Source organism: Telmatherina bonti (assembly GCF_933228915.1).
Source record: "Telmatherina bonti genome assembly, chromosome: 15".
Classification (NCBI taxonomy): domain Eukaryota; kingdom Metazoa; phylum Chordata; class Actinopteri; order Atheriniformes; family Telmatherinidae; genus Telmatherina; species Telmatherina bonti.
In genome coordinates this window covers 10,385,159-10,412,061 of record NC_136613.1, presented here as the reverse complement: position 1 = coordinate 10,412,061, position 26,903 = coordinate 10,385,159, and the positions used below count along the sequence as shown (strand labels likewise).

At 38.9% G+C, this 26,903-nt stretch overlaps 1 protein-coding gene across 1 annotated transcript in view; it reads left to right on the top strand.

Annotated features, from left to right (window-relative positions):
* The window catches only part of rnf17 (ring finger protein 17), a gene marked incomplete at both ends in the record, with an annotated part of 31,187 nt that extends 7,009 nt beyond the window's left edge, over positions 1-24,178 (top strand). The window contains 29 exons of the mRNA XM_079254348.1: positions 555-629; positions 2,005-2,270; positions 2,367-2,456; positions 3,980-4,138; positions 5,841-6,012; positions 8,131-8,272; positions 8,654-8,838; positions 8,915-9,044; positions 9,252-9,414; positions 12,081-12,196; positions 12,394-12,511; positions 12,588-12,705; positions 12,849-13,094; positions 13,766-13,910; positions 15,226-15,338; positions 15,463-15,553; positions 15,686-15,807; positions 16,026-16,212; positions 16,430-16,541; positions 17,526-17,689; positions 17,828-17,947; positions 18,442-18,522; positions 18,694-18,816; positions 18,898-18,954; positions 21,971-22,081; positions 22,249-22,372; positions 22,458-22,593; positions 23,665-23,851; positions 24,083-24,178. Coding sequence (XP_079110474.1) covers positions 555-629; positions 2,005-2,270; positions 2,367-2,456; positions 3,980-4,138; positions 5,841-6,012; positions 8,131-8,272; positions 8,654-8,838; positions 8,915-9,044; positions 9,252-9,414; positions 12,081-12,196; positions 12,394-12,511; positions 12,588-12,705; positions 12,849-13,094; positions 13,766-13,910; positions 15,226-15,338; positions 15,463-15,553; positions 15,686-15,807; positions 16,026-16,212; positions 16,430-16,541; positions 17,526-17,689; positions 17,828-17,947; positions 18,442-18,522; positions 18,694-18,816; positions 18,898-18,954; positions 21,971-22,081; positions 22,249-22,372; positions 22,458-22,593; positions 23,665-23,851; positions 24,083-24,178 — 3,949 coding nt within the window. The remainder of the gene's footprint in view (positions 1-554; positions 630-2,004; positions 2,271-2,366; positions 2,457-3,979; positions 4,139-5,840; positions 6,013-8,130; positions 8,273-8,653; positions 8,839-8,914; positions 9,045-9,251; positions 9,415-12,080; positions 12,197-12,393; positions 12,512-12,587; positions 12,706-12,848; positions 13,095-13,765; positions 13,911-15,225; positions 15,339-15,462; positions 15,554-15,685; positions 15,808-16,025; positions 16,213-16,429; positions 16,542-17,525; positions 17,690-17,827; positions 17,948-18,441; positions 18,523-18,693; positions 18,817-18,897; positions 18,955-21,970; positions 22,082-22,248; positions 22,373-22,457; positions 22,594-23,664; positions 23,852-24,082) is intronic.
* Positions 24,179-26,903: the final 2,725 nt, after the last annotated feature.

Sequence of the window (26,903 nt, the reverse complement as noted above, 5' to 3'; positions counted from 1 at the left end):
TGTTCAGGCTTTAAAAAACGTTGTGGTTTAAACTTTACATTATAAAGATTTAGCTTGGTTTTGTTTGTGTCTTTAACTATGTTCCCACTGAAGATCTTAATGCTTACATTTCTGCAGGGTAGACTAACCAAATAAAGTCAGATATGGGTCACAAATAAACAAAAAAAACATATTTAAGTTGCTTTTGTTTGCAGTATGAATGTAACCTTTGTTTCACTTTTGAAAGTCCTGTCTTGGGATTTCTATTCTGGGAACATTGTAAGTTTGTTTTGAATGTGCTGGCAACTTTGTTTAATGTTTTTGTTGTTGTGTTTTGTTTTAAAAATAAGCTTGCATCAGAATTTTGCTTTTAAAAAATTCTCTAGAATTTTTCCTCTGCAGGTTCCATTTTAGTAATGTTGTTTTTCAAATGCTACTTTCTGCAATTGGTACATAATACAAATGATTGTGTAATTGCCAAAACACAGTTTAGATTATTTTCACATATTTACCTATGTTCGTATTGAGGGTTTTTCTAAGAATTTTTAATTTTGGCATGGGTGTTTGTGTTGTAGCTGTGTTTTCCAGTCAGAGAGTCTGAGCCAGAGTTTAGTGTTGTCTCTCAAGATGGAGGTCAGAAGCCCAAATCAGTAAGTTCTTTTCTTCACTTTTTTACATCTATTTCGTCTTCTTTGCCTCTCATATTTTAAACCTAAACAAGCACATTTTTGCTAATTATATATTCCTGAATACCTGTCCATTATCCGTCACATAACATTCATTAATGCAGTGATTTCCAAACTTTTTCTGCGGGGCCCCGTTTTCATCGATGACAGTAATGTCAAGCCCCCCCCCCCCTCCCATTACATGAACCAAAGAAATATACTAAGAAATGCGTCTATAGTTTTAGTGGCTGTATTGTAGGTAACTATAATTAAAACCGTGTCAGTATTATTATCCATTTGTCTGCTTTAGTGTGAAACATTTTAAACCAACAATCTCCACAAACTACCTTAGGTGAGTGGAGTTTTCTATGAGATGATGTCAGTTTTGTTGGATAGATTATTTCTAAAGTAACCGGCAGCCTTTTCTTTGTGTTTAGGATAAAAAATCCTCAAGTAGTGGTGTAACTTGTTTTGCTTCATACTTCATTATATTAGATAATATAATACATACAAATATATAATACATGCAAAGGACTGTGGTCTCATTTTTCCCCACCATTGATTACCATTACTGGTCAAGCAGGGACAGATATGCTCCTTCATAGTTTAGTTTTTATTACTTGAAGTCTCTCTTGTTGATTTATCATAATTTCCTATGAGTACTTTTACTAATTTATGCAGTGTAAAAACCCCAAGTTTTATTTAGCCCGCCCCCCAGTTTGGGAACCACTGCAGTAATGGTTGTCTTTTCTGCCTTATTTGTTTTTAAATATTGTTTAATGCAAGATGCAATATACAGTTATTTTATCAAATTGAGTTGGTTGTTTTATTACAAACCATGCCTAAATGTTTATCGTCCCTGAACTGCTGAAAATAATATTGGCTAAATCTTTTAATTGGCTAAATCTCTTTAAAAATACTTTATTAATCACTAAAGAGAAATTACTTTTATATATATATATATATATATATATATATATATATATATATATATACATATATATATATAAAATATTGTAATATGACATAAATGTTGTGTAAAGCCATTTAGGAACATTTGTTTTTGTAGGGATTAAACGAAAATGGTTTAAATGCACAACATCTAGAACACTACGCAGTTGTTCGTGGTTGTTTCAACCACTGGTACTGTGGTTTCACACAGTAAAAAAAATTATACTGTACATACGTTTTAGAAATTTAATCAATTTTTTTAATCAATCAAATCAGATAACTCTTAAAAGTTCAGCCCTAGTTTATTATTATTCAACATTCTTGAATTTTTGTACATGGCTCTACACTTCTGTTGTTTTTGACATATTTTCTTCTTTCCGTTTTATTTCACTCTAAAACCCACTGAAAGCTGCCAGTCAGACAACTCCAACAGTAAATCTCTCTGGAAAACAGAGAACGAAAGAAACTGTGTGATTCAAGACAGAAATGGGAAGCTCCCCACTGCCAGTAAAGACATACAGGGCAATAAAGGGAGTAACAGTGCATCATCAACAGGCTTCTCCCCAACCCCAAGACCTCGCCACAGAATGAACTCCTCTCACTACAGCTCATCGTCAGACCTTGCAAGCTCAGACATAGTTATTGAGGAGCTTCACGATGAGAGACAAGAATGTGGTATGTGACATTGCTATGTGTTCTTTTGACTTAATTTATTAATTTAGTCTTTTTGAATAGTTTTTATATTTTCTTTCTTTTTTTTTTTTTTTTTAGCAAATCCTCCGACTGGTCCAGAGTTGGCCAATGACAAGTGGAGAGTTCACAGGAGAAGAAAAAATCACTTATTTGGCAATAAGAGAAATGGTAAAGAGAAGCATTCCTGTGATTATATTTTCTATATAAAATAAATTAGATATGCCTTTTTTTTTTTTAAAGGACCTACCTGAAGTACACAGCAGCTTAAAGGCCTGTTTATGCTCTATGTAAAAGACAGATCTGTCTACTGCGTCATTTATAAATGGAATTTGATTGGTTTTTGAGACCCTTGCAAATGCATAGCCTTAACAGCGCACACAGAGTAGTACTACCAGTGCAGGTAGCACACTTGAGTAAGCAGATCTGCTCGTGGTGATGTACCACCAAATGATTGGGTTGACTTTGGTTTGTCTTGACAACTTACAAAAGTAGTCATTCAGCAAAGTGGGATTGTAGTTTTTCTTTGTAGAACTTAACACAGCCTGACATTAACCTCTAAAATTCCTGAGAAGAACGGCGTCTGCTCTGATGGCATGAAAAACTTAACAAAAAAAGAAAAAAGCAACAGTGTGACTTAAGATTGTTAGGGACTCTAATTCATGTTTACAATATTTATTCACAGTTTAACCAGTTATTATACATAAACTCCCAATGTTGGTTTTTCCCTGCTGTGTTAGAAGAACATGTGTATTACTGCCAGGGCAAAGCGCTGCTTGGTGGTGTTTATAGCACAAGTTTGCAATGTACTGAAGTTGCCATGACAATAAAATCGAGGCATCTTCAGATTCAAAAGGGCTTTATTGGAATGTGGAAAATAAGTTCAATTTGGCAAAAGAAATGTTTAATATGAAAACAAAAATATCTTGATAAATAAGAGATCACGAGCATCTTATTGCGCTCTTATGGAGTGCAATTGGCCCTGGAGTCTTTTCTCAAGTGTGCACCTGGAAGTGCACTTCAGGGTTCGCATGCATAACATTTGCATTTGCTACTTTTCTCCTGAAAAAATTTATTAAACTACAACAAACAACTATTTTGAGAAGAAAGAAATGGAGGCACTGAAGGAGACTGATATGATAGACTCTCAACGTTGCACTGGAGTTTGTTTGAACAGTAAGATTAATGCTGTAGGCTACAGGTTGCTGGGATGCACAAGAAAATGTCGCCATTTTTTCACCATTTTGGCTCAAAATGCCAGATGCAGCTATGAATTGTGAGTAATATGCTTAAGCGAAGTGTGCATGTATGCAGGCTTAGCCAAAGTGTGGACAAGAATGCAAAGGGGATGGAGTGAATGTGCACTCTGGAGAATTGGGACACACTACAGACTCAAACCTTTCAGCTGGAACATGCCTTCCAGGGGCACAAGGGTGGAAGTGCGAATATTAGGACTTGGCCATGGTTGCTGAAGGATCTGTCTCTTTCTCTGTTTCTCTCGGAGAACGTAATTATCGTGACCTTCTCCAGTCACGGGTTTATTATTGTTCAAAATTGACGGTCAAATTCTGAGGTGAAAACTGAACTATTTATCTGCCATCTTTAAGATTCTGCTAATCTTTAATTGTCCACCCCAATCATTTTTCTCATAGCCTGTTCTGAAAACTTCCCACAGTTTTTATTCTCTCTTGTAGTTACGCAGTGGGTGGTGGTAACCCACGTTGTGAATCCAAGTCACTTCTACATTCACTATGTGGCTGAAAACAGGAAAAGTGAGATTCTCTTTAAGAAGATTAACGACCTCTGTTGTGAAGATGGTTGTCTCTTCAAAGTGGAAGACAAAGTTGAGAGCGGTAAGTCTGATTTAATGTATGAAAATAATGAAAATTTCCATGTTTAAACTTTGTTTACAAGTAGTTACCAGTATTTATGTGCATCTTCACTGTTCCGAGTCAAATATCAGTCTAGAGTTCAGATTGATTGTACAATATAAAACATTCTCAATTTTATGTTAACACACATGCCTTTTTCATCAATAAACATAGACAAATGACTAATTTTTTTTTTCTTAAAGGAAGTAGTGAAATGCTTTAGATACATTTACACAGTACAACAACTACAAGAGCACTTCCTCTATGTATATACAGGTGCTCACTTAGGACTGGTTTCTCTGTTAGCTGCCACTCCTGAACTTCATGCAGCAGAAGCTAAGCACCTGAATATCAGTGTGGCTCTCAAAAACTGTTCCTGTTTACACTAAATCCCTGAGCATATCCCAGTTGCCATTATGGTTATGAGCCTTTTCCGTTAGATCGGACTCTGTCGCCACAGAGCTCCATGAATCACATGGAATCACAGCTAGCTTATCTCACTGAATGTATTGCTTCGTGGGCTTTTATTTTCCTCTACACCTCTTGTGTGTCTGTAATCATGCGGAGATGGCATCATGTACTGCTGTTCCACCGTCTTTACCAGCTGATAAAATTAAGCATTGGTGATGCTACAAAGTCTTTAGTCCTTTGCTGTAAGTACCATGATACATCTAGTTATCCTCTCAGACATGGATATTTGTGTTTGGGTTTTAGGAAAGTTTATATCACTGTTAGCCAAGGCTTGGTGTGATATTGGCTAATGTTAATCATATTAGTTATGTTTTTGGCATATTAAATGTTTTTGTGGGAAGATCACAGGTGGCTTAGATCTTGTCCAGCTGTCGCTTTCCAGGTACCACAGAAAATCCAAAGTGTTTCCATATGTCAGCTTTTAGATTTTGTGTTTTATCTCACACTGTTACTGTTTCCCTCCACCATGTTTTGTGGAAGTTAGATTTGATCCAAGGTCAACTTCTGCACCTGGTAAACAATATCTATTTAAGTAACATAATAACTATATCAACATCACCAGTCAGCTTGGACAGTGTATAATTAGCAACTTGTGACATGCCTTCCCATGTAAAGAAGTATTGCTCTCAGGATGAGCCCTATATAAGTGACTGGCTTTCCCCTTGTCCCACTGAAGCTGTGTTAGTCTGTAATAAATGTAGTCCCTTTCTGCAGGGACTACATTTATTACATCAGCTGCTGCCTTGTCCTCTCTGTAGCATCAATAAAATAGAATTTATCCATAACAGTTGCATGTACTGTGCAAATATGCCCAAAATGCATACAACTATGGTTTTAAATTTTGAACATTTATTATCCAGCACAAGGGGGAAAAGCAGCAATAAACCTGGTTTCATTTTCAATATAAAAAAAAATCAATTATTTGGCATAACTGCATCAATTCAGAATCATACCATTATGAATCTAGATTAATCTTTAAATTGATTATTTTCAGCAGACCTGCCTAACACACATCCATTAGACCCACTGTCAGTTATGAGTAAAGTAATATCCTTCATGGTGACCTACTACTGACCATGCTCCTCATTTCTGTCACTCTTACTGTTTTATTTCCTTGCAACCTAATAGGAACAAATGTATTACTTTTTAATTCCTGTCTAAGAGTTGAGTAAAGTACAGTTGACATACATGATGTCTGTCTGATACACTGTAGGCTCCCTAATTTTTACAAAGTGGAAGGAGAGCTTGTGGTGCCGCAGCAGAGTGGTCGAAGTCTTCCAGAGAGACTCTGTGGAGGCTGTGAAAGGCTGCCTAGTCACCCAGCTGGCCAGTGTGCGAGTTTTCTTCCCAGACTATGGGTTCACCAAAAGCATCTTCATACAGAGGTACTTGCACGTAAATGGTAATGGTGTAAAACATATTTTATGTGCATATTTTGCAAAATTACACATCACCATGAGGATGCAGTTGGTTTTGTTTATTACAAAACTACAAAACACTAAATCATAATGTTGATATGAACAGTGTCAACAAATTAAGAGTCTTGAAAAGAGCTGTGCAACACACTTAAATCTTGAGGGATAGTGGGGAACCGTCATCTTTAAGGAACAAATGTGGTCAGAAATAAAATCTAGAATAAGTCTAATCAGCCATCACATACAATGTAAAAAAAATAAATAAATAAAACAACAGCTATGTTTAATAGTGAAGGTAAGAGGATTCCCACATGCACAATACAAAGGTAACTCAAGGGTCTGGGACTGAACAGCTGTGTAGCCAGAAAAAAACTAATCAGTGAGCCTAACTGGAGAAGTACTTTCAGTTTGCTAGGAAGCATGAATATTAAATTCTAGAGCAATGGAAGAAGGTCAAGTAAATCTGGACTGATGAGTCCTGATTTACCTGGTTGCAGTGCAGAGAGCATCAGGGTAAAAGATGATGAAGATGAACTGATGAACCTATCATCCCTAGTGCCTACCCTCACAGTTTGTCAAGCCAGATGTTATCTCTTTTATGTTTATTCTTTTACTTCTATTATTATTGTCAGTTAAAGGAGTCCTATTATGGTATTTCAAGTTTTCTGATCTTTCTACAGTGTTACAGTGTTGAATCCTCATCAGACATGTGAACGGCACTGTTTTTTATCACCTAAACGCATGTTTGAGTTTGAGTTCCAGCACGCTCTCCGTTCGGTTTCCACGGCAACGAAAAACGCGTCGTTTACGAGAGTTTTTTCTACTTGGAAATCCTTGTGACGTCCCGGGGGATAAGGTTTGGTGATTGGTTGCCTTCTACTGGTTAACAAGGGCATGTACAAATACATCAGGCGGGTGGAAAACGTGGGATAAAGTTATTTCCAACGATGGCTGGTGAGTTTACCAAAGAGAGACATCCTGCTGCATTCCTTGCTGTGGGTTGCTGTTTTCCACTTCGTTTTCAGGGTCTGATTCAGGTTCCAACATGCTATGTGTTGACATTGTATTTTGTTTTTTTATTGAGTTCATATTAGCCTAATCCTTCTGTTTATGAGACGTAACAATGACGGCGAAAGCAGTGGCAGTGCGCGCTCCCGATGTAGTGCAGTGGCGGGAGGCGGGGCTTAATGCAGAAGAGTCTCAATCCACTCGTTTTGCCCACAGGCTGATCTGACAGCCTACGGAGAGGGTCGGTCTGAAGTAAATAAAGCGATCTGTGACAATAACTCGATCAATCCCAGCCCTTCTGGTCTCAGAAATAAAAATAAATTAGCCTGAAATCCACTTTAAACAAACTGAAGACTATTTTAGAAGCTTTATCAGGCAACATGATGATGTGTCTATTTGTTTTACTGTTGTTTTAATCTATGTATAGCACTTTGAACTGCTTTTGTATGAAAGGTGCTATACAAATAAACTTTGTTTTGATACCCTAGTACCCTGTGGGGGAAGTTTATGTTCTGGTGTAGCTACAGATAGTTAAGTCAAGGTTCAGCAACATTATATCACAAAGAAAGATGTCCGATGACTGCTTCAATAAACTGAGCAAGTTATCCCATCATTTATTATTTTCTTCCCTGATGGCACAGGCATAATCCAAGATGGCAATGCCAGGATTTATGGATGTTTAGGCAGCATGACACATCATTTTCACTCATGAATTGGCCAGCACAGAATCCAAACTGAACTCCATTCAGACTCTGCGATGTGCTGGAGAAGGCTTAAATTATCGCTGCAAGATATTGGAGAAAAATTGATGCAACTCTGGAAAGAAATTAATGCTGTGATACCACACAAGCTTATTAGAGCAGTGCTTCAGTGAATGCTGCTGTAAACAAACTGGCCCAACAAAATATTATCGGGTAACTTTTTGACTGGGCAGTGAATCTTAAAAATAGCAGTAAATTTGGACATGTTTCTGCCCAATTTTAATTGCATCTGGAAAGTTGTGCTACTGGTGTGTCCAGTACACAGTTAATGCATATGTGACTAATTTTAAATGTCTGGACTATGAAGCGCCGTTTCCAGTAAGGAAAGGACGACTGAGTCTTCACTTGAGGCTGTGAACAGCTACCTCAGAAAGGTGGAGGAGTCTGTGAAGGTGGAGCTGGATCGATTTTCCCCTCAGGCTGTCAGATGTTCACTAAAAGACTTGGTCCCATATGACGTGGTAAGACCACAAAAGATTAAATAATACAGCATATTTTTCTCTTTTTAATAAGTGGTAACTGTTGTAACTCCAGTTTTATAGGAGTTACAAAAAACATTGCATTTTTGTCATAAATGATGTCAGTACACGCATTGAAACCTTTTAAAGAACAGGTTGTTTTATTAAGTTGTGGGAAAAGTGTAAAAATCCTAGAATACTTGTTTAATGTTTGTTACACTACTTGAATTGTAAGGTCCTCTGATACCCAGGCGTATTTTATCTGCCAAGGAGGGAAAATCTCATTGACAGGTTTAATATGTTGCTTTATGAAATGAAAAAAAACAGCTGTACTAATAGTTTGTTTTTGTGTGTGTGTGTGTGTGTGTGTGTGTGTGCGCGCAGACAAAGGGCTGGAGTAAAGAGGCATGGGCTGAGTTCTGCAGTGTAGTTGGCTCTGCAGTAGTGGAGATGTTGCCTTTGGGTCAGGACAGAGATTCCTTACTGGTGGATCTGAGGAAGACTCCCATGGAACAATCCTGTGTGCCTATCTCTGTCAGAGAGTACCTTGTTTTCATTGAAGTGGCCAGGTAATCATAAATAAAATGTGTCTTTATTAGGCATTGATTTGCTACCTTGGTAATATCTTCTCAACATTGCTTTTAGGTTTTACTCTCCAGTGACCGGGGGCAGGAAACCTCTGTTGTACTACCCCCCTGTTTATCCACAGAAAAACACAGAGCTCAATGCAATGGTCTGCCACATTAACAGCCCTGCTGACTTCTACATTCAGCTGGTAATACACACCACACAGATGGCAGCGAATGAAAATAAAACCTAAATGAAATCGTAGTTGTTTAAGAAAATTTAATGGAGATTCTGGGAAGAGAAGTTGATAGGACAGAGGGCATCTTTCTCTTTATATGTTTGAGTGATAATTTGTTGTTTAATGTTTTTCAGTTATTACATTTTACATGAATCTAACTCATAACTCTCTCCCCAGGTTGATAACATGGAGTCCTTGCTGCTCTCAGCCAAGCTTCAGGATTGCTACAATGCAACACCAGTGTACGGAGAAGATGATCTGAGGGTCTATTGCCCTGTGGCTAAACAGGCCTGTGTTGCCCGCTTTGAGAACAAGCTGTGGTACAGAGCTCAAGTCACTGGTGAGGATGTGTGTATGAGCAATCTGAAATAAAGTAATAGTTTACCAGCAACTATTACTATTTAGTGTAACATAAAATGTGGCAATAGCTGGTTTTGGTTAGTTATGCAGCCACATTGTGTTGCAAGCTAGATGGCAAAACAATTTTTGTGAGTGTGCCAAGACATGATACTGTGCTATGAAGACGTTTTTGCCATTCTTTGTTTTTTTTATAGTCTTTGCGCATTTATAATGTAGTGAAAGTTGTTCCTGCAGAAATTTTAGGATGTGGCTTTCGGGGGGTGGGGAGCATCAAATTGATCCACATTTTGTTTTGCATCCTTTTGGATGTTGAGCAAGCTTAGCATCGGGGGGCATTCAATCTTTCTTTTTTTCCACTTAGAAAGGTTCCTATCGAAGTCAAATGACCTGGAAGTATCGAACTCAATGCTACATCAAGAACTTGTCTTTATCTAAAAATGCTATGTAACGAAGCCTCGGTACATCCTGTATGATCTGATTTGGTAAAGGAAACACTGGATCAAAGTATATCATTCTGTCCTACTATTAATTTTGTTTGCAACATTCAATGGTAAGTTTTCTTTTTTCTTTTTGTTTTTTTTTACAAAACTTAAAAGGGGTGCTATTATGGTATTTCAAGTTTTCTGAGCTTTCTACAGTGTTACAGTGTTGAATCCTCATCAGACATGTGAATGACACTGTTTTTTTATCACCTAAACACATGTTTGAGTTTGAGTTCCAGCACGCTCTCCGTTCGGTTTCCACGGCAACGAAAAACGCGTCGTTTATGAGAGTTTTTTCTACTTGGAAATCCTTGTGACGTCCCGGGGGATAAGGTTTGGTGATTGGTTGCCTTCTACTGGTTAACAAGGGCATGTACAAATACATCAGGCGGGTGGAAAACGTGGGATAAAGTTATTTCCAACGATGGCTGGTGAGTTTACCAAAGACAGACATCCTGCTGCATTCGTTGCTGTGGGTTGCTGTTTTCCACTTCGTTTTCAGGGTCGGATTCAGGTTCCAACATGTAGGGCTGTATGCTATGTGTTGACATTGTATTTTGTTTTTTTTATTGGGTTTATATTAGCCTAATCCTTCTGTTTATGAGATGTTACAATGACGGTGAAAGCAGATGCGGTGCGCGCTCCCGATGTAGTGCAGTGGCGGGAGGCGGGGCTTAATGCGGAAGAGTCTCAATTCACTCGTTTTGCCCACAGGCTGATCTGACAGCCTACAGAGAGGGTCGGTCTGAAGTAAATAAAGCCATTTGTGACAATAGCTCGATCAATCCCAGCCCTTCTGATCTCAGAAATAAAAATAAATTAGCCTGAAATGCACGTAATAGTTCCACTTTAAAGAGGCTGAGAATGAATGACTTGTGGCAACAATATTCTCTTTTTGTAACTTTTTTTTCCCCCCATTTTTTAATTTTGTATTATTACATGTTTTACCAGGGATGTGCACAAGACCTTTTTTGTAAGTCTAAGTCAAGTCTGAAGTCTTATGGATAACGTTGCAGGTCACTTGTACTGTAATGAGTTATTTTCCACATGATAATCTGCTTAGAAGACTGAATTATAATACAGGTCTTAGAATCTGTACTCACTCTTTATCTACCAGCATTCAGTAACAGCACCGATCTTCAGAAATTTTTTCAGATTAGGAAATATGCTCTCAGGATAACTTGTCCAAGAGTTTTCAATGTGAACCAAAATCCATGTGGACCCACAGAGACATTTTAGGTAATATTGCAGTTCTTATCGTCCTTCCCTTTGAACATAAAGGAGGACCAATGTGTTACACTTTCATGCAGGTATCACCATCTGTCCTGAAAGTTTTTGATATTTCCCCGCTCAAACTTAATTTGACTCTTAATTGCACCAGGTAAACATGTAAAATCTGCAGGACAGTGGCTCAGTAGGTCCACAATTGGTGATTCTTGAAATAACTGAGGCAAGTTCCGAATATAAATGTTAAACTTTTTTTTAAATAGAATGATAAAGAATATAAATATATATTTTAATCAATTTAGATCCCATACTTAAAGACTTAATAACTTTTTCTTACATTCCTAAACTATGTATCTAAAAAACAATCCCAGTAAAACCAGTTGTGTTTCAAAGTGTATGTGGCGGCGCTAATGTTCGGGATTTTTATAACGCAGATGTTGCAGTTTGCTGCATTTTTTTGTTTCTCCTAAGTCTTGCTGTAGCAACAGATGTATTGGTGCCGTTATTGTTTGATTGATTCTGTGTACAGATGCATCTGTGTTTATGTGGCATTATGTCAGTGCATCTGGGAAAATGACGGCAGACAGGAGATCAGACAGAGAGAAAATCATGAAAAAAGTCTTTAATCGTGAGTCTGAGCCAGTCTGAAGCTTTTTGAGTGCAAGTCCTCTTGACCGGCCTACATCACACCTGAGTTCACTGATGGTTGGAGTTTTACTGTCCGTTAAAAGTCCATTAAAACTTGGTCAAAGGTGTTCATGAAGAAAAACTTGAGGTCGATCAGTTAGAAATAATGTTGTATTTCCAGTTTGATGTGGTGCAAGGATGTGGGTTTTTCTTTTCTTTTTTTTTTTTTTAAATAACTCGGGGTAGAAAAAAAAAAAAATACAGCAGTACACTGATATAACTTGATGTGTGTTTGTATGTGTGTGCATAGATCATTTGGGGAAAAGTAAGGTTGAAGTGCAGTATGTTGACTTTGGCAATAAGAAAATCTTGCCTGTTAGCGACTTGAGGAAGATCAAAGATGAGTTCTTTGCCCTTCCTGTCAAGGTAAGAATATATTTTATGCTCAGATTGAGTTGTATTACAAAAATGTAGATACAAAAGTGGCACTTTTTTAAAAAACTTTTATCATTTATGTTTATGTAATAGTAAATATGTATGTTAATGCATTTAAAATTTGCATGTTATATATACACTTTAATAACGACTTCAATCACCAGGAACTATTTCCCTTTTATTCCAAGGCAATTCACTGCAGTTTGGCTGATGTGGTTCCTGTTGATGGAAAGATGTGGAGTGAAGCTTGCACCAACAGATTCATTAGCCTAGCTCACCAACAGTCTGTCACGATTGTATCTACAGGTACTGGATGTTCCATTTTTCAGCTAACTGGTTTCTGTGGTGTGTATTTTCTCATGGTTTTAATTTTCTCCTTCAGAAACAGCCCTGAAGAATGAGCCTTTGCCTGTCAAAATGTTTCAGAGTGGCTTGAACGGGCCACAAACCAACATAGCTGAGTTGCTGGTGAAAGAGGAGCTGGCCTGCTTCAAAGACAGGTAGGACTTGCCTTGGGGTGTTTATCTTTTCATGCTACTGTAGTGTATAATTTAATCTTTTTCTCACCTCCTCAAGAGCTTTTAAACCCATCTCTTTTACTCATTTTCTTCTCTTTTTGTCATTATTTCGTACTCTCTTGCAGACTGCAGGTTGAAAATGCCAAACCCTCTGCTGATGATTTTGCTGTGTGGGACCCTCCACTGGAGCCTGCTTCACTTGCAGAGCCGGTTGAAACCCAGGACCAGATAATCTCTGGAGAGGAGGAACCGCTTCAGCCTCAGATGAAGCTTCCTGCCAACCTCAAAGACCTGAGAGTCAGAGTCAGCTTTATTAATTCACCAAGCAGCTTCTACGTCCAGTTCACCCAGAACAACTCTCAACTTAAAAGGTTAGCGCTCCTTTAACCTCTTTGTCATCATTACAGCACACCGTCTCTCTGGCGTAGTTTCAATACGCTTCCGCAATGTCACAAGATTTATTTCCATCCAGTGTTGCTTTAGTTTTTCCCCATAATCTTGCAGTGATGATGGAGACACAGTAAGATGTTACAGAGAAGCATGGAAGAGTAGTTCATACATGCTGCAAGAATCACTGTTTGGTATTAAATGCTTATTTCAAGGTTTTATGTTGGATCTTTGTATTTTAGGCAGGACGTGATGTTATGCTGATGCAATGAGGATTTTCTGGGAAAACAAATTCTTTCATCATGTCAACATTTATTTCAGAACCCACAATACTTTTTGATTGGTCAATCATTTATTTATTTGGCATTTTGATTGGTTTCTGAAGGTTTGTCTGGAGTTGAGATCAGCCATTGTCAGCATGAACACCTTTTTCCTCCAGTGATCCCTCTTAAGCAATTTGTTCATGACTTTTAATGCTGAAATTGTACAATCAACCATTCATTACAGTGTGTGAATGTGTGTGTGTGTATAACCAATGACTGCTGCAAATTAAACCTTCAAAGGGATTATGTAAGTATTTATAATCACAGCAATCAATCTGCAACCTAGCCTACAATCACAGCCATTTGAAGTTGGGATTTGATTTGTTTTTCAGAATATGTGACCTTGTGAAGCAGGAATGTGCACAAACGGAGGCCCAGGATGTGGTGTGGAAAGCAGACATGTACTGCGCTGCGCAAATTGATGGAGTCTGGGAGAGAGGACAGATCTGCTCTGATGTCACATCAAACACTGTGGAAGTATGAAAACACTGCGTGAGACAGAAGTTTCTTTTTTAATATAATTCCATCAAGCTTTATTGTCGTATTAGATAAAATTTTTACTGGCGCAGCAACTTTATGTTAATAAAGAAGGGGAATGCAAAGTAATATTCAGTCCCGCCACTGATGCGTAAAAAAGTTCCTCACACTGCGGCTTACAGACTGTCCTTGTACAGTTGTGATACTGCAAGATAGATTCAGTTAAAGTTGCTTTAATCAAGTTCACACGGCAATCCTATGCAGGCAATTAGGATTCTTCAATGTGACGATCAATTATTCACTTAGATATTGATCGGTTTCGTACGTATCAGAAGATTTACCAGCACAACTAGATGTAGAGACAATACTCATAAAAAGTTAGCTTTCAGGTGAAATTGACATGAAATGTGCAAAGTACCTTCTACACTAATATTCAGTTCAACTTTATATAGCGTCAAATCATCTCAAGACGCCTTACAGACAGGGGGGGAAAAAAAAGTTATAAGATGTATAAAATATAATTCTATGACAGTTGAATAGACTTGTGTAATGGTATTTCAATGCAAAGGCTTTTAGAAAAGCTAACATAAAATGTTGATGTCCCATCTTAGCCTGATGATGACATGAATAGTACGATGAAGAGGACTGTTTGCATGAGTTTCTTGTGAAAATCAATGTAGCATGGGTGAAAATCACCCGATCTTGGTGTTCCAGGGTTAAAAACAAGCAATACAAAATTCTAGGAGTGGGGAAATCAAATAAAAAAATCGATTATCTGAATTTTTTGCTTCACAATTTTAAAATTGATTTTTTTTTTTTTTTTTTTTAAATTAAAAATCTTTTTTTTTCCCCCAAATAAATAAGAGTAATCCATTATAAAATTTTTGTCATTTTTATTGTTTTTATAGATATTTTTACTTGTCTTCTTGAGCTTTATAGCAGCAGAATTATGGTCGGGCTACGGTGTTGTTTTTCTTCCTAATTGCAATCAAGAAAAATGATGAGCGAAAAAAAATTTTCATACATTTTTTTTTTTATTAACCTACAAAAATCTGAAATATTGTAGAATTGTGAGAATCTCAATTTAAATCGAATCAACACCAAAAAAATCAGAATCGAATCGGGACAAAATCCTATCGCCACAACCCTACAACATTCAGTGGTCAATTCATGGTTCAGACACTCAAAGCTGAATTAAAGTTTGACCTTTAGAGGTCATCATGGATTTCAGGCTCATTCTGACAAAACAAAAGACAAATATGAACTGAACATGTTTACTGTTGCATAATGCTTGCTCTGTGTTGGCTGATACCAGGTGAAGCTCTGTGACCATGGGAACAAGGTGATGGTTCATGTCAGCAGCCTGAGGTCGCTGCCATCCTCTTTAATGGGCTCCTTCGCACTTGAATGCACTCTCAGTGACATCAGGTTACCAACGCACATCTCACTCCCATCACACACCATGTTGCATTAAGTAGTACTGCAAAAAGCTGGACATGATCAGTTTATTTGACCAAAATTTATATGATTATTACTCGTTTCTTCCGATCAGGCCAGCAGGAGGCCGATCCACCTGGACAGATACGGCCTGTGACTTATTCTCATACTACCTGACTGGAGCCTCGGCTGTAATGACCATCAAGGTCTTCCCTTCTTCCTCTTCCAATGTCTTTCTTCCTTTTTAAGTGACAAAACACTTTGTTTATATTTATCAGAAGTGTTCTATCTTTCCTCCTTTACATTTACATTCATCTCTCCTTACTTTGTTTATGCAGGAGTTAACAGATGAGCGTCCAGTCCCTGTTATTTTGTTCTGCTCCAACAAAATGGGGCAGTTTATCAGCATCGCAGACTTTCTTGTCAATGAAGGCCTTGCCCTCAGGGAGCGAAAAACAAGGTGTGTGTGCACATCCGCCGCAAGCACGGGAAGAAGCATCGATCATCTTAATTAACCTAGACAGCCCCTTCTAAAACATCCAATCATGTCTGCTCATTAATTTTGTTGGTGTTTATTAATCAGCAGCAGCTGGAAATTAATTTTAAAAAATACAACAAAATGTTTTTGATAACAACTTTTCTGCAGCTTTTTTTATTTTTCCTGTATCTGTCTTGCAGACCCGCTGTAGTTAAAGAACCCAAAGTGGATGCAGAGACGTCACTCAGTGAGACTCCAACTTGTGAAGATAAAAAAACCATCACCCACCCAGATATTTTCCCTGGTTCTCTCTCCTCCTCGTCTTCTGTCGTCCCTGTTCCCTTCCGTCCAAAACCAGCTCCGCGCTCCATTATGTCTGTTGAAAAGGTGATCACTCACACGTCACAGTCATTAAATAAAGTCAGTTTTATAAGAAATACACTACATATAGTGTAAACGGATGCTCCATTTCTGGATTTCTTTTACTTTTTAATTTATTTAGATAATAACCCTGAAATGAGAAAAAAAATCTGTAAAACAAAGAAAAAGTTCTACAAAAGAGCAAAGATATCAACTGATCCAGTCTTTTTTTCTGTTTGCACAGGTAAAGACGTCATTGTACCTCCCACCAGAACTGCCTTCTCTCGGCCACATCCAGATGAGTGTTTCTGCAGTTGGAGATGATGGTCTCATTTATGTCAGAACAAAGAATGCAGGTATACAGAAGTGTCACAGTCACTGTAATTAACTTTTCTTCTGAATTATAGCAGACGAAATCATTTACCCTAAAAGTCTATGGTTTTTATTCTTGTTTTTTTTTTTTTGTTTCAGTTATTTGTGAAATATTAGGCTGTGATGAGTTTAGAAAATGCTATTTTAATAGCACAGTCGAGTGAAAATAAAGGTTAAATTATTTTCTTTACTGTAATACTGTATTGGTTAAGCTACTTATTATAGTATTTTAGTTCTTTTTGGATACTTGATTTGACAGCGCTGAGTTAAAAGTTGTCGAGAGTTAGTTATTCAAGTTAGGATACATGTATGTAACTGTTGAGTCTAAACAAACCAGTTGTAATGTAGAAAACACTTTCATCCTCCAGTGCATTTCATGTCCTCGCATCGGAGCTTAATAACCCGGGAATGCAAATTGCAGCAACCCCAAACTCTGCACCACTAAGTATAGCATCCCACTCCTTGTGCAGTAAAGTTGCAGCACATTTTAAAATCACATTTCATAAAAGTAGAATAACAAGCTACCAAAACCTGCGATGGACTGGCGAGCTGTCCAGGGTGTAGCTCGCCTTTCGCCCAAAGCCTGCTGGGATATGCTCCAGCTTCCCTGTGACCCTTGATTGGACTAAGCGGTTAGGATAATGAATGAATGAATGAAACAACCAAAGTATCCTTAAAAAATAGATAAATACAGCAGTGCTCATTAGTTTGGACACATCTAGTCATTGCATTTGAATAATTATATGTAACCAAACTTAAGACCTTTACTGTAAAAGAAGACGAGTAACTAAGGGCCTGAAATATTTGCACATACTCATTCTATTAATGCACAGTAACTTCATACAGCTGCACCACTTTGCATCTCCCTTTCTTAAAATAAGGCTTGTGTGTTTAGTTTGCCTTTGTTGGACTGTATTATGATGAAATTTTGCATCTAAAGTTGACAGTGAGTGCACATTATCTGTCAGACTATCAGCTGGAGCAGCTTAGGGAGAAGATTCAGCAGAGCATAAAGACATGGTCCAAACAGAAGCACTACACCTGGAGGTCAGTCCAAGGCTGTGCTGTCATTGGACCTGACATGCTGTGGTACCGAGGACAGCTGCTGGAGGTACTGGGAGGACACGTTAAGGTTAGAAAGACAAATGAAGGGGGAAAAACCAGTAATGGACCTTTAGAAACCAGTCTGGAACTTTTGAAAAAGTATAAAACAAGAGAGTAAACAGAATTTCCAAGCGCTCTAGCAACATTCAGGTCTGTGTGTTTACAGGTACAATATGTTGATTATGGCCTGGTGGAGAACATCCCAGTGGTCCATGTGTACCCCATCCTACTGTATGGTGATGTTCCTCAGCTCTGTATGTCCTGCCAGCTGCTCGGCATCAACCCTGTAAGAGTTTTCTTGTGTGGTTGATTTATTCAAGTTCCTTTTGGGTTTTTTTTTTTTGTTTTTTGTTTTTTTTAAATAGTTTGAAAGCAACCTAACTCAAACCTTTACAAATATCCAGAGATCTATTTACCCAATCAGAAACAACTTAGACTGCCTGCATTTAATTCCAACAGGAAGTCGGAGTGTTTGTGGTCACATGATGATGAATGTAAAATTGGGCCTTTGTCTTCTTCGGTGCCGTTGGTGTGAGACACTGATAATGTAGCAGCATCCTATTCAGAGATGTTTGTTTACATCCTAATTTTGCTAAATAAAACAAATTGCAGCCCTTAAATAACCTGAAACTATTACTTGCTCGATGCAGGTGGATGTGTGATGTTTTTGCAGGACGTCCGTCTGAGCTTTGAAACTGGTAATCGTCCACTTAACAGCTGGTGTTTTATTAAAACTGCACTAGTCGATCTCATTTCTTTTCTATATCCCCATTTCTCCAGGTTGGTGGTAAGTGGCAGCAGGATGCAGTTGCACTGATGAAGGAGGTGCTGCTGAGCCGCTCTGTTGACCTGCAAGTCGTGGTATAATGTCCTCTGTTCCCTAAGCGGTTATGCATGAAAGTCACACTGTGGAAATGCTTCCATAACATTTTCATAAACCAGTGTTGCCAGGAATCTTGGCATTATTCCTGTCTCATGGCAAGAATCTTTAATAAGCTAAGATTCTAGTTGGTGTTTGTTTTTTGTGTGTAGGAACTGCCGGCGGATCCGAGGGGGCCTCTCACAGTCGAGCTCTTTTTGGATGGTTTGAGTTTCAGTAAGATCCTGTGCCACCTTGAGCATGCTTCTATGGACAGGACTCTGTCAACACAAAAGGTTTGCATGCATGTTTTTTATTTTCCCCATATGAAACAATTTAGCTTGACTTTACTCTGGAGTATATCTTTTTCTCTGCAGGAGGTCACAGTAATGCCTGCTGCCACCCTGCTAGATGACTGGAATTTTAATACTGAGGTATTAAAGTTAGAAATAAATCAGAAAGTTAAATGATTGTACTTACCTGAACCATATTTTCAGCTGTGACTTTAAATCAGTTTGAGCGTGAACATGGTCAAATGCTGCATGAGAGAAATGAGTCCAGAATTATTTTCAATTTGTTTTTTTTTTTTTATGGAGATTTATTTAAATGTTCAATATTGAACTTTCAACACATTCTTGTGGCAGACAGAAGAGATGTATCTTCAGCTGGAAGAGGAGTTTAAAATATTCAATGATACAAGATCAATCAGTAAAGTAAGAACTTTGTTATTGTAGCAGAACAAAAATGAGATTAGAGATGCAACTCTACTCCAGAGAAGTTCTTGTCTGTATGTCAAGGGTATCTTTTTATAAGTTTAGTAACCAGTTAAGATATATGTCTGTTTAGTTATTTTTTCTCAAAGTTTGCTGAGTAATTATGTAAAAAAAATAACAATTGATCCATGTAGGTGTAGAAGCTGAGATTCATGTGACAGCTGCAGAAATGATGCAGTTCCCCTGCTCTACCACCAGACTCGTGCGTACGCATGCTAAAAGCTGTTTAAGAACATTTCTAAGTACAAAATGATGAATTTTACACTTCACAAGAAAATATTCTCACACAGATGTGTGCTAAACAATGTTGATAAAGGATCCATTCAACAGCTGATTGTCAGCTTTGTGTGTAAAAGGCTCTTCAGGCTCACATGAGCCTTTTTGATTTTCATCCAAGTCCTTTTGCTCAGAAAGCCAAACTTCATTTTGGGAAACGTGAATGCACAAGAGTTCTGATTCGGATCAAGGAAGTGGACTCAGTCTGCCTACAGACGCAGGTCTCGGTCCGTTTCAGGCAGACGAAATACAGAAATAAAGGGAGTGGATACAAAACAAAGTGCAGTGTGAGTTCAGCGCACAGTCTTCACCTGCATTGCGGGTAAACACAACCAAAGAGAGTGTGGGGTAATGGACCGCTCTGCACGGGAGAAATGGCTCCTGGGCAAAAGTTCTGGTAGAAATTTGATCAACCAGACCACTACAATCAAATGCAGCTCCATATTTTTTTGCCTCTGGTGGAGAGTTTTTCTTTCTTTTAAAAGGTCCATTTCAATCTTGGTTTGGAATAATGATGTCGCCCCCTTCCCTCCAAAATTACCAGAGTCCCCAATTGGACCAAGTCGAGCAGACTATCCTGATGTGAATGCACCCTAACACTAATACTATTCTGTTCTATTCCATTCTACAGTCATTTAGCAGACGCTTTTATCCAAAGTGACTTACATACACTACTCTCAAAAAGTTAGGGATATTCAGCTTTTGGGTGAAATTTCACAACAAGCCTAAAATGCATTCAAACCTGTACAGGTGAACTTAATGTGATCTTCTCTAAGCTTGTAAATGCACATGTCCAACTGTTAAATGTTTCAATAAATTTTGCACAAGTTGCTGTTCTCTAACAAGGAGCTTAACGGCAAAAATCACGGCAGGTGTGTGATCCTTGAATTGACCAATAAATGTCCTGGTTCAATTAGAGCTGGTGTTTAAACAGTTGTCCTCATCATGCTGTTCACATTTTGACATCATGAGACCAAGACGACACCTAACAATGGAACAACAGTCCCTTGCCATTGCGATGCTTCAAACAGGACGTTCTCAGACAGAAGTGGCCACTGAGCTTGGAGTGTCACAGAGTGTCATCAGCAGGTTGCAACAGAGATATGGAGAGACTGGAAGAGTCACAGAAAGGCCTAGAAGTGGACGTCCTTTGGCCACATCCCGTGCTGATGACCGCTACATTGTGAACACTGCCCTGAGAAACCGGATGATGAATGCCACTCAACTCCAGGCACGTTTAAGAGAGGTGAGAGGCACCCAAGTGTCACGTCAGACCATTGGAAACCGTTTCCATCAGCGTGGTCTGCGTGCTAGACGACCTGCACGGGTACCTGACCACACCACCAGGCACAGGCATCATCGTCTTGCATGGGCCAGGGAGCATTTACGCTGGACGAGGAACCAGTGGGCCTCAGTGCTGTTCTCTGATGAAAGTCGATTCACACTGAGCAGAAATGATGGCCGGCAACGATGTTGGAGACGTCAGGGAGAGCGCTATGCATCAGCCACTGTTGTCACCAGGCCAGCTTTTGGTGGTGGCGGTGTTACAGTGTGGGCAGGGGTGTCCACTTGGTACAGAACTGCCCTACACTTTGTGAATGGTACAGTGACAAGCCCATACTACCTGAATAACATCATTAATCCAGTGATTGTGCCCCTACATGAACAGCACAGGCCTAATTTCATCTTCATGGACGACAATGCTCCTGCTCATCGAGGCCGCATCATCAGGGAACGGCTGTTGGAGACTGGTGTACCTCAGATGGAATGGCCTGCACTCTCTCCAGACCTGAATCCCATTGAAAACCTGTGGGATCAGCTGAGCCGTCGTGTAGAGGCTCGAGACCCTGCACCCCAGAACCTCAATGACCTGAGGGCTGCCCTTCAAGAAGAGTGGGATGCCATGCAGGCAATAAGTTGCCTTGTGAACAGCATGAGATGTCGTTGTCAAGCTGTAATTGATGCTCACTAACTACCATTTTTGTGACCTTTTGTGTTGAATGAATTTTTTGAGATGAGGAAATCAGTAGTGCATCCTTCGACTTAAATGTCTTTTATGATATATCACTGTAGCATGAACATATTGCATTTTCCATAAATTTCACCTGAAAGCCAAATATCCCTAACTTTTTGTGAGTAGTGTATGAGTGAGAACAACACAAGCATGAAATCAAACAGTAGACATCGTAGGAAGATGCTAGTGGACTGTCCAGTTAGACGCAGATTCTTCCATTAAGTGCAACAGGCTTTTGTTTTTTTGTTTACTCCCTTCCCACCCCAGTAATATCACCTATGTTACAATACAAAGAATTAATACCATAAAGTTTGTTGTAAAGAACTGGGCTAAGTTCTCCAACTTTCCAATAAATATAGTAACCACAAAATACCGCTGTATTTCCAGGGCCTGGGAGGTCAGGAGGAGTTGATGCCTGGGCCCTTTATTAACCCGAACCTGCCCCAGAAGGGGGAGGTCTTCCAAGCCACGGTCAAGCATCTGTGGACCCCTAATGAGGTATCTTCCAAATACACAAATGACCACATTTAAATAGATCGAAAGACACTCTGGTCTACATGCAGTACAACAAGTACCAAAGAAATGAAGTCATGGAATCAGCTTGTGGCTTTTTAACGTCTTCCCTGGTGGATAAACACTTAGAGAAGAGTCTGTGTGTCCTGCAGTTGTTCCTGTGGCCTGTGGAGGAAACGGCTGATGAGGAGATTGATGAAGAGACTCTGGATGAAGCATTGACCAGAATCAATGCGAACATCGGCACTCTTCCACAACTCACCAGCTTTCCTTGTGGTAAATGTTTGATTTTGACTTTTGATAAAACTGTTTCAGGACAGAATTCGGTGAGTTGATTGATAACACTGTCCGTGGTCTACAGATGGTCCGTGTCTGGCAGAGTACAGTGATGGAAAGTACTACCGGGCCAAGCTGCTGAAAATTACCAGTGTAGAGCCCGTCATGATCCTGGTTCTACACGTGGACTTTGGCTCTGACGACACACTTCCCACCAGCAAGTATGGCTCCAACACACTTTCAGTCACCATTTCTGTCTACCACTTTTTCCCCCAGATCTGCTTCCTGTCAGTGTTGTTGAGACTCTGTGACAACGTAGCCTTGCCACGTACCCCGCCAGCAGACGCCGAGTGCATACACACACACACACACACCCATACTCACCTGGCTAATCTTATGAGGATGAGTCCATTCCGTCTACCATACAGCGAAATATTACAGGTGCACACTTGATATTTTCAGTAACTATACTGTGAGTGTCATGCTGGTCTGTTACTTACCGTGTTCCTTCCACTCACTCTAGTGTTTGTAAACCGAGGCAGCGCCCCATCCGCACTTAAAACATCTATGCAGGTAGAATACGAAAAAGTCTTTACCGCCTCGTGACTCGGGAAAACACAGCATAGTGTCGATTATTCTGCTTATTTTCTGTGGTATTGTGATGATTGAATGATGGTTTGGTTTTTCCAGTGTGTATAAGTTATTTGTTTTTCCTGTGTGTGAATTTGTTGTGGGGGCACAAGAAGAACTTGAGAAAACCAATTTATATGTGGTAATTGGGAAGTTTCCTGCCGTAAGGGAGGGGCTTTAGGATATAAGGAGCTGATTCAGAGCCAAACAGCGTGAGAAGTAAGACATGGAATTGTTTGCAGAGCTGGCAACAATAGTAGGGTTATTGGTGAGAAGGGTTTGTAAATATTGAAAATATCCTTCTGGACACTGTGCATGTCGTTGCACTGCGGAAAACAATAAAATCACCTCAACAGAGCCGAGATGCACCAGAGTTTGTGTCCAGCGAAGATCCCCGTCACAGACCCACAGTCCTGAAGAGGTCTGCTGCTGGTCTCCTGGTGACTAATTAAAGTTAAAGCTGTGGCTGTCGTCACTGATGCTTAAACACATTTTCTGAACTTGCTGAAAACATTTCTATAAACATCATTATTATGAGAGGATTCATACAGTTTTTTCTAAAGGAAAAGTCATTTTGCTACAATTATTTTGGCTAAATCCCAAAAATATGTTAACTTTGTTAAAAAGTAGATTTTTGTTATCATGCCATTTCTCCTGGCCAGACTGCGTCAGATACCAGCTGAGCTGCTCAGGTTTCCACTGCAGGGACTAAAGGTTAAGGTTGCCGGCTTCAAGTCACCAAGGGTCAACAGGGAGGAAGAGGTGCTGCCCTACAGCCCCGGATGGAGCGTGAAAGCTGTATTAGACATGATTGAGCTGTTGCATGGCAACATGAAAGCTGTTGTTGTGGTAAGAAACGTTGCGTATGGCTGTTCCAGAAAGTAACAAGCTGACATTTGTCTGATGCTCAGATCGTCTTGCCTGATTAAATAAACTAACAAAAATAATCATTTTATCCTTTAGATTATTTTGTTTGTGTTGGATACAGAAAGTAGTAAATGAAAAGTCAAACAATAAGCAGGCTTTTTCTTTTTTATTTTAATCTAATAGCACAGTGTGTGTGCTCCTCATTGTGTTCAGGCAGAAGAGCCAGAGCTGTCGGTGCTGCTGTACAACAAGGAAAAAGAGTTGGTCCATCTGCCTCTGGTGGAAAACGGACTAGCAGAGCTGGAGTGAAGCATGATGGGAACTCTGCTCCACTTTAAGTATGAAAAAGTAAGAAAAGGCTTTTCATACGCATCTTTGCATTAATCTCTGAAATATTTTCCTGCATGATCCTGTTCTCACAGCAATGTGACTTATTGTTGTTGTGCATACCAGTCTGTCAAAAGTTATTAACACTTTGTTTTTTCCATCTTAATTACTGAACACATTTTGGTAGAAAAATCTTTTTTTGTTTTGTTTGGTTTTATACTTTAAATAAAAACTCCTGTATAGTGAAGTAGATCTTAATTTAAAAACAAAAAAAAATCAGTCTTTTTATTACAAAAATGAAAATGAAAAATACTTTTTTAATCCCCAAAGGGAAATTCAATATTGTAGTATATAATTAACAATATTGAATTTTCCTTTGGGGATTAATAAAGTATTTTTCATTTTTGTAATAAAAGGATTTTTTTTTTTTAATCATTGATAATATACTTCAGATAAAAGTAAAAATGAGTCGTACTACTGCACGATTAGTACCAAATTCCACACACATTTACTTTGTGAACGACAGATTTTCCCATCACATTACAGTAGAATAGATTAATTAATGGTCCTAAATTATGTATATTTATTACTAGTTCATTAAGCCAGTGCGCTGCACAACGATCTTTATAATTTCTTTAAAAGAATTAGCGGATAGGCCCATAATTCACCTCTTAGAGGTGAATTATGGGCCTTTTCCGTTAGTATCAGTTTGTCTCAACTTAACTCGCCTCGGCTCGGTTTGTTGGCTTTTGTACCCATTTACCAGTACTTTTTTTGTAATTCCTCAGCCCAGGTTCTAAGCGTTCTGAATCAGGTTGTGTGTGACGTCGCCAGACTACATGCCACTATTGGTCAGGGGCGCGGCCAATCAGAGGTCAGGTTCAGGGACTAACATCACTGGAAGAGCAACTTCAACTCGCAAGTTGTTTACATTACGTGACAAGCAATGGTGCAACAAAAGTCTGTTCCATGGTCCAACTCTGAGGTGGAGACATTTCTTTGCTTGGTTGCTGAGGAAAGGATAAAGAGGGAACTAGATGAAGCACCACGATATGAAAACTATCAAGAGCTTTCCGACGGGCAGCAAAGGAGTTTTCAGCAGTGTCGAGAGAAGCTGAAAAAGCTCAAAAGTGACTATCGGCAGGTCAAGGACCACAATGGTCGGAGTGGATTAAACAGACAAAATGGATATAATTTATAGTCAGCGACCGGCGAGCTGCAGACCAAGTAGCAGATTGTCTCTAGGTCCTGTGTTGCTATAGAGCTTGTTGTGCACAACACTGACGTCACAGCGATTTCACACAAACCCAGCCCATTTTACACCTGGGACTAAATTGTAATGGAAAAGAAACAGGACCAAGCTGAGACGAGTTGAGGCGAGTTAAGTTGAGATAAGCTGATACTAATGGGAAAAAAAGCATTAGTATGACAGAAATATCAGGCAGCTGAAGGCTTTCCATGTTTTGGAATGAACTATTGCTTGCATTAGCTCTGAGGAAAACACACAGCTGTTGCATGCTCAGCTTTGTGTCATTCCTGCTGCTTCAGTAGTTTTGGGGAAAAAAACTATTAAAAATAACTAAAACCCATTAACAGATGAGGGTCACCAAGTAGTTGTACCTTTGTTAAACAAAAAAAAGGAGGGGGGCTCTCAAAATGCATCTGAATAGTGCCAGTGAGTCACTCAGAAGTAATGCTGAACTCTGCTTTGTTAAAAGTAATCTTATATTTGGTTTTATGTAGCAACTTTCTAGTTGCATCATTGATAATTCTGATAATTTGATATAATTTATTCAAGTCTGTGAAGAGATTAGTCATTTTTATGATTGATTTTATTTTCCTAAATACTTTGATTAGATTAATTGGTTTCTATAAATTCTCCCTTGGATTGTATTTAAAGGTTGTCTCGTTGGGTTAACCCAGCGATAGCCTGGCGACCTCTGCAGGGTGCACCATGCTTCCTCCCAGCTAATAACTGGGATAAACTGGAATAAGCAGTATAGGAAATTAATGTAGTTTTTCCACTTAAGTGAAGTGGACATAATCTGTAACTTCAGACCAAAACTAGATAATTACAGGTAAATGTAATGAAACAAATGGAAGCTGATTATGTGTCATGGACTTAACCACATCTTGTCTCTTTCTAGGTCTCCATGCAGGCAACGTGTTTGAGGATTGTGTTGATTTCATTCTGTTTCACTACTCTTCTTTTACATTGTTGCAGAAAAGTTGCACCAAGCTTTACTTTTACATTATTGCTGTAACTTCTTCATTTTGACTGCTGTTTGAGTGAGCTTTGTGCCGTTGGCTTTTTTGTTTCTACTCATTTAAGTCATGTGAGAACAGACTTCATTGTTTGAAGGTTCACATTAAAGTTCTCAATCTCTTTTAGTTGTTGCCTCTGTTCATTTCCAACAAGATGTCCTGGCCAGATGGATCTCAAAGGTAAATAAATAATTACGAATGAAAAAGGTGGAATTTATTTTACAAAATGCACACACAGCTAAGAAAATAAATATTTAATATTTTTACAACTTTAAAAACATGACAGGGAAGAAATGCTACTTGAATCTGTGGCAAAAGTGGCACTTTGTTCTGTACATTCATCTTCTGAAGCGATGAGTTGAAATGAAAAAGCACCAGGTCCCAACCAGACAGCTATTTGAGTTTTGGGTCAGCTGGACGGGGAGAAGTACGGCATAAATAA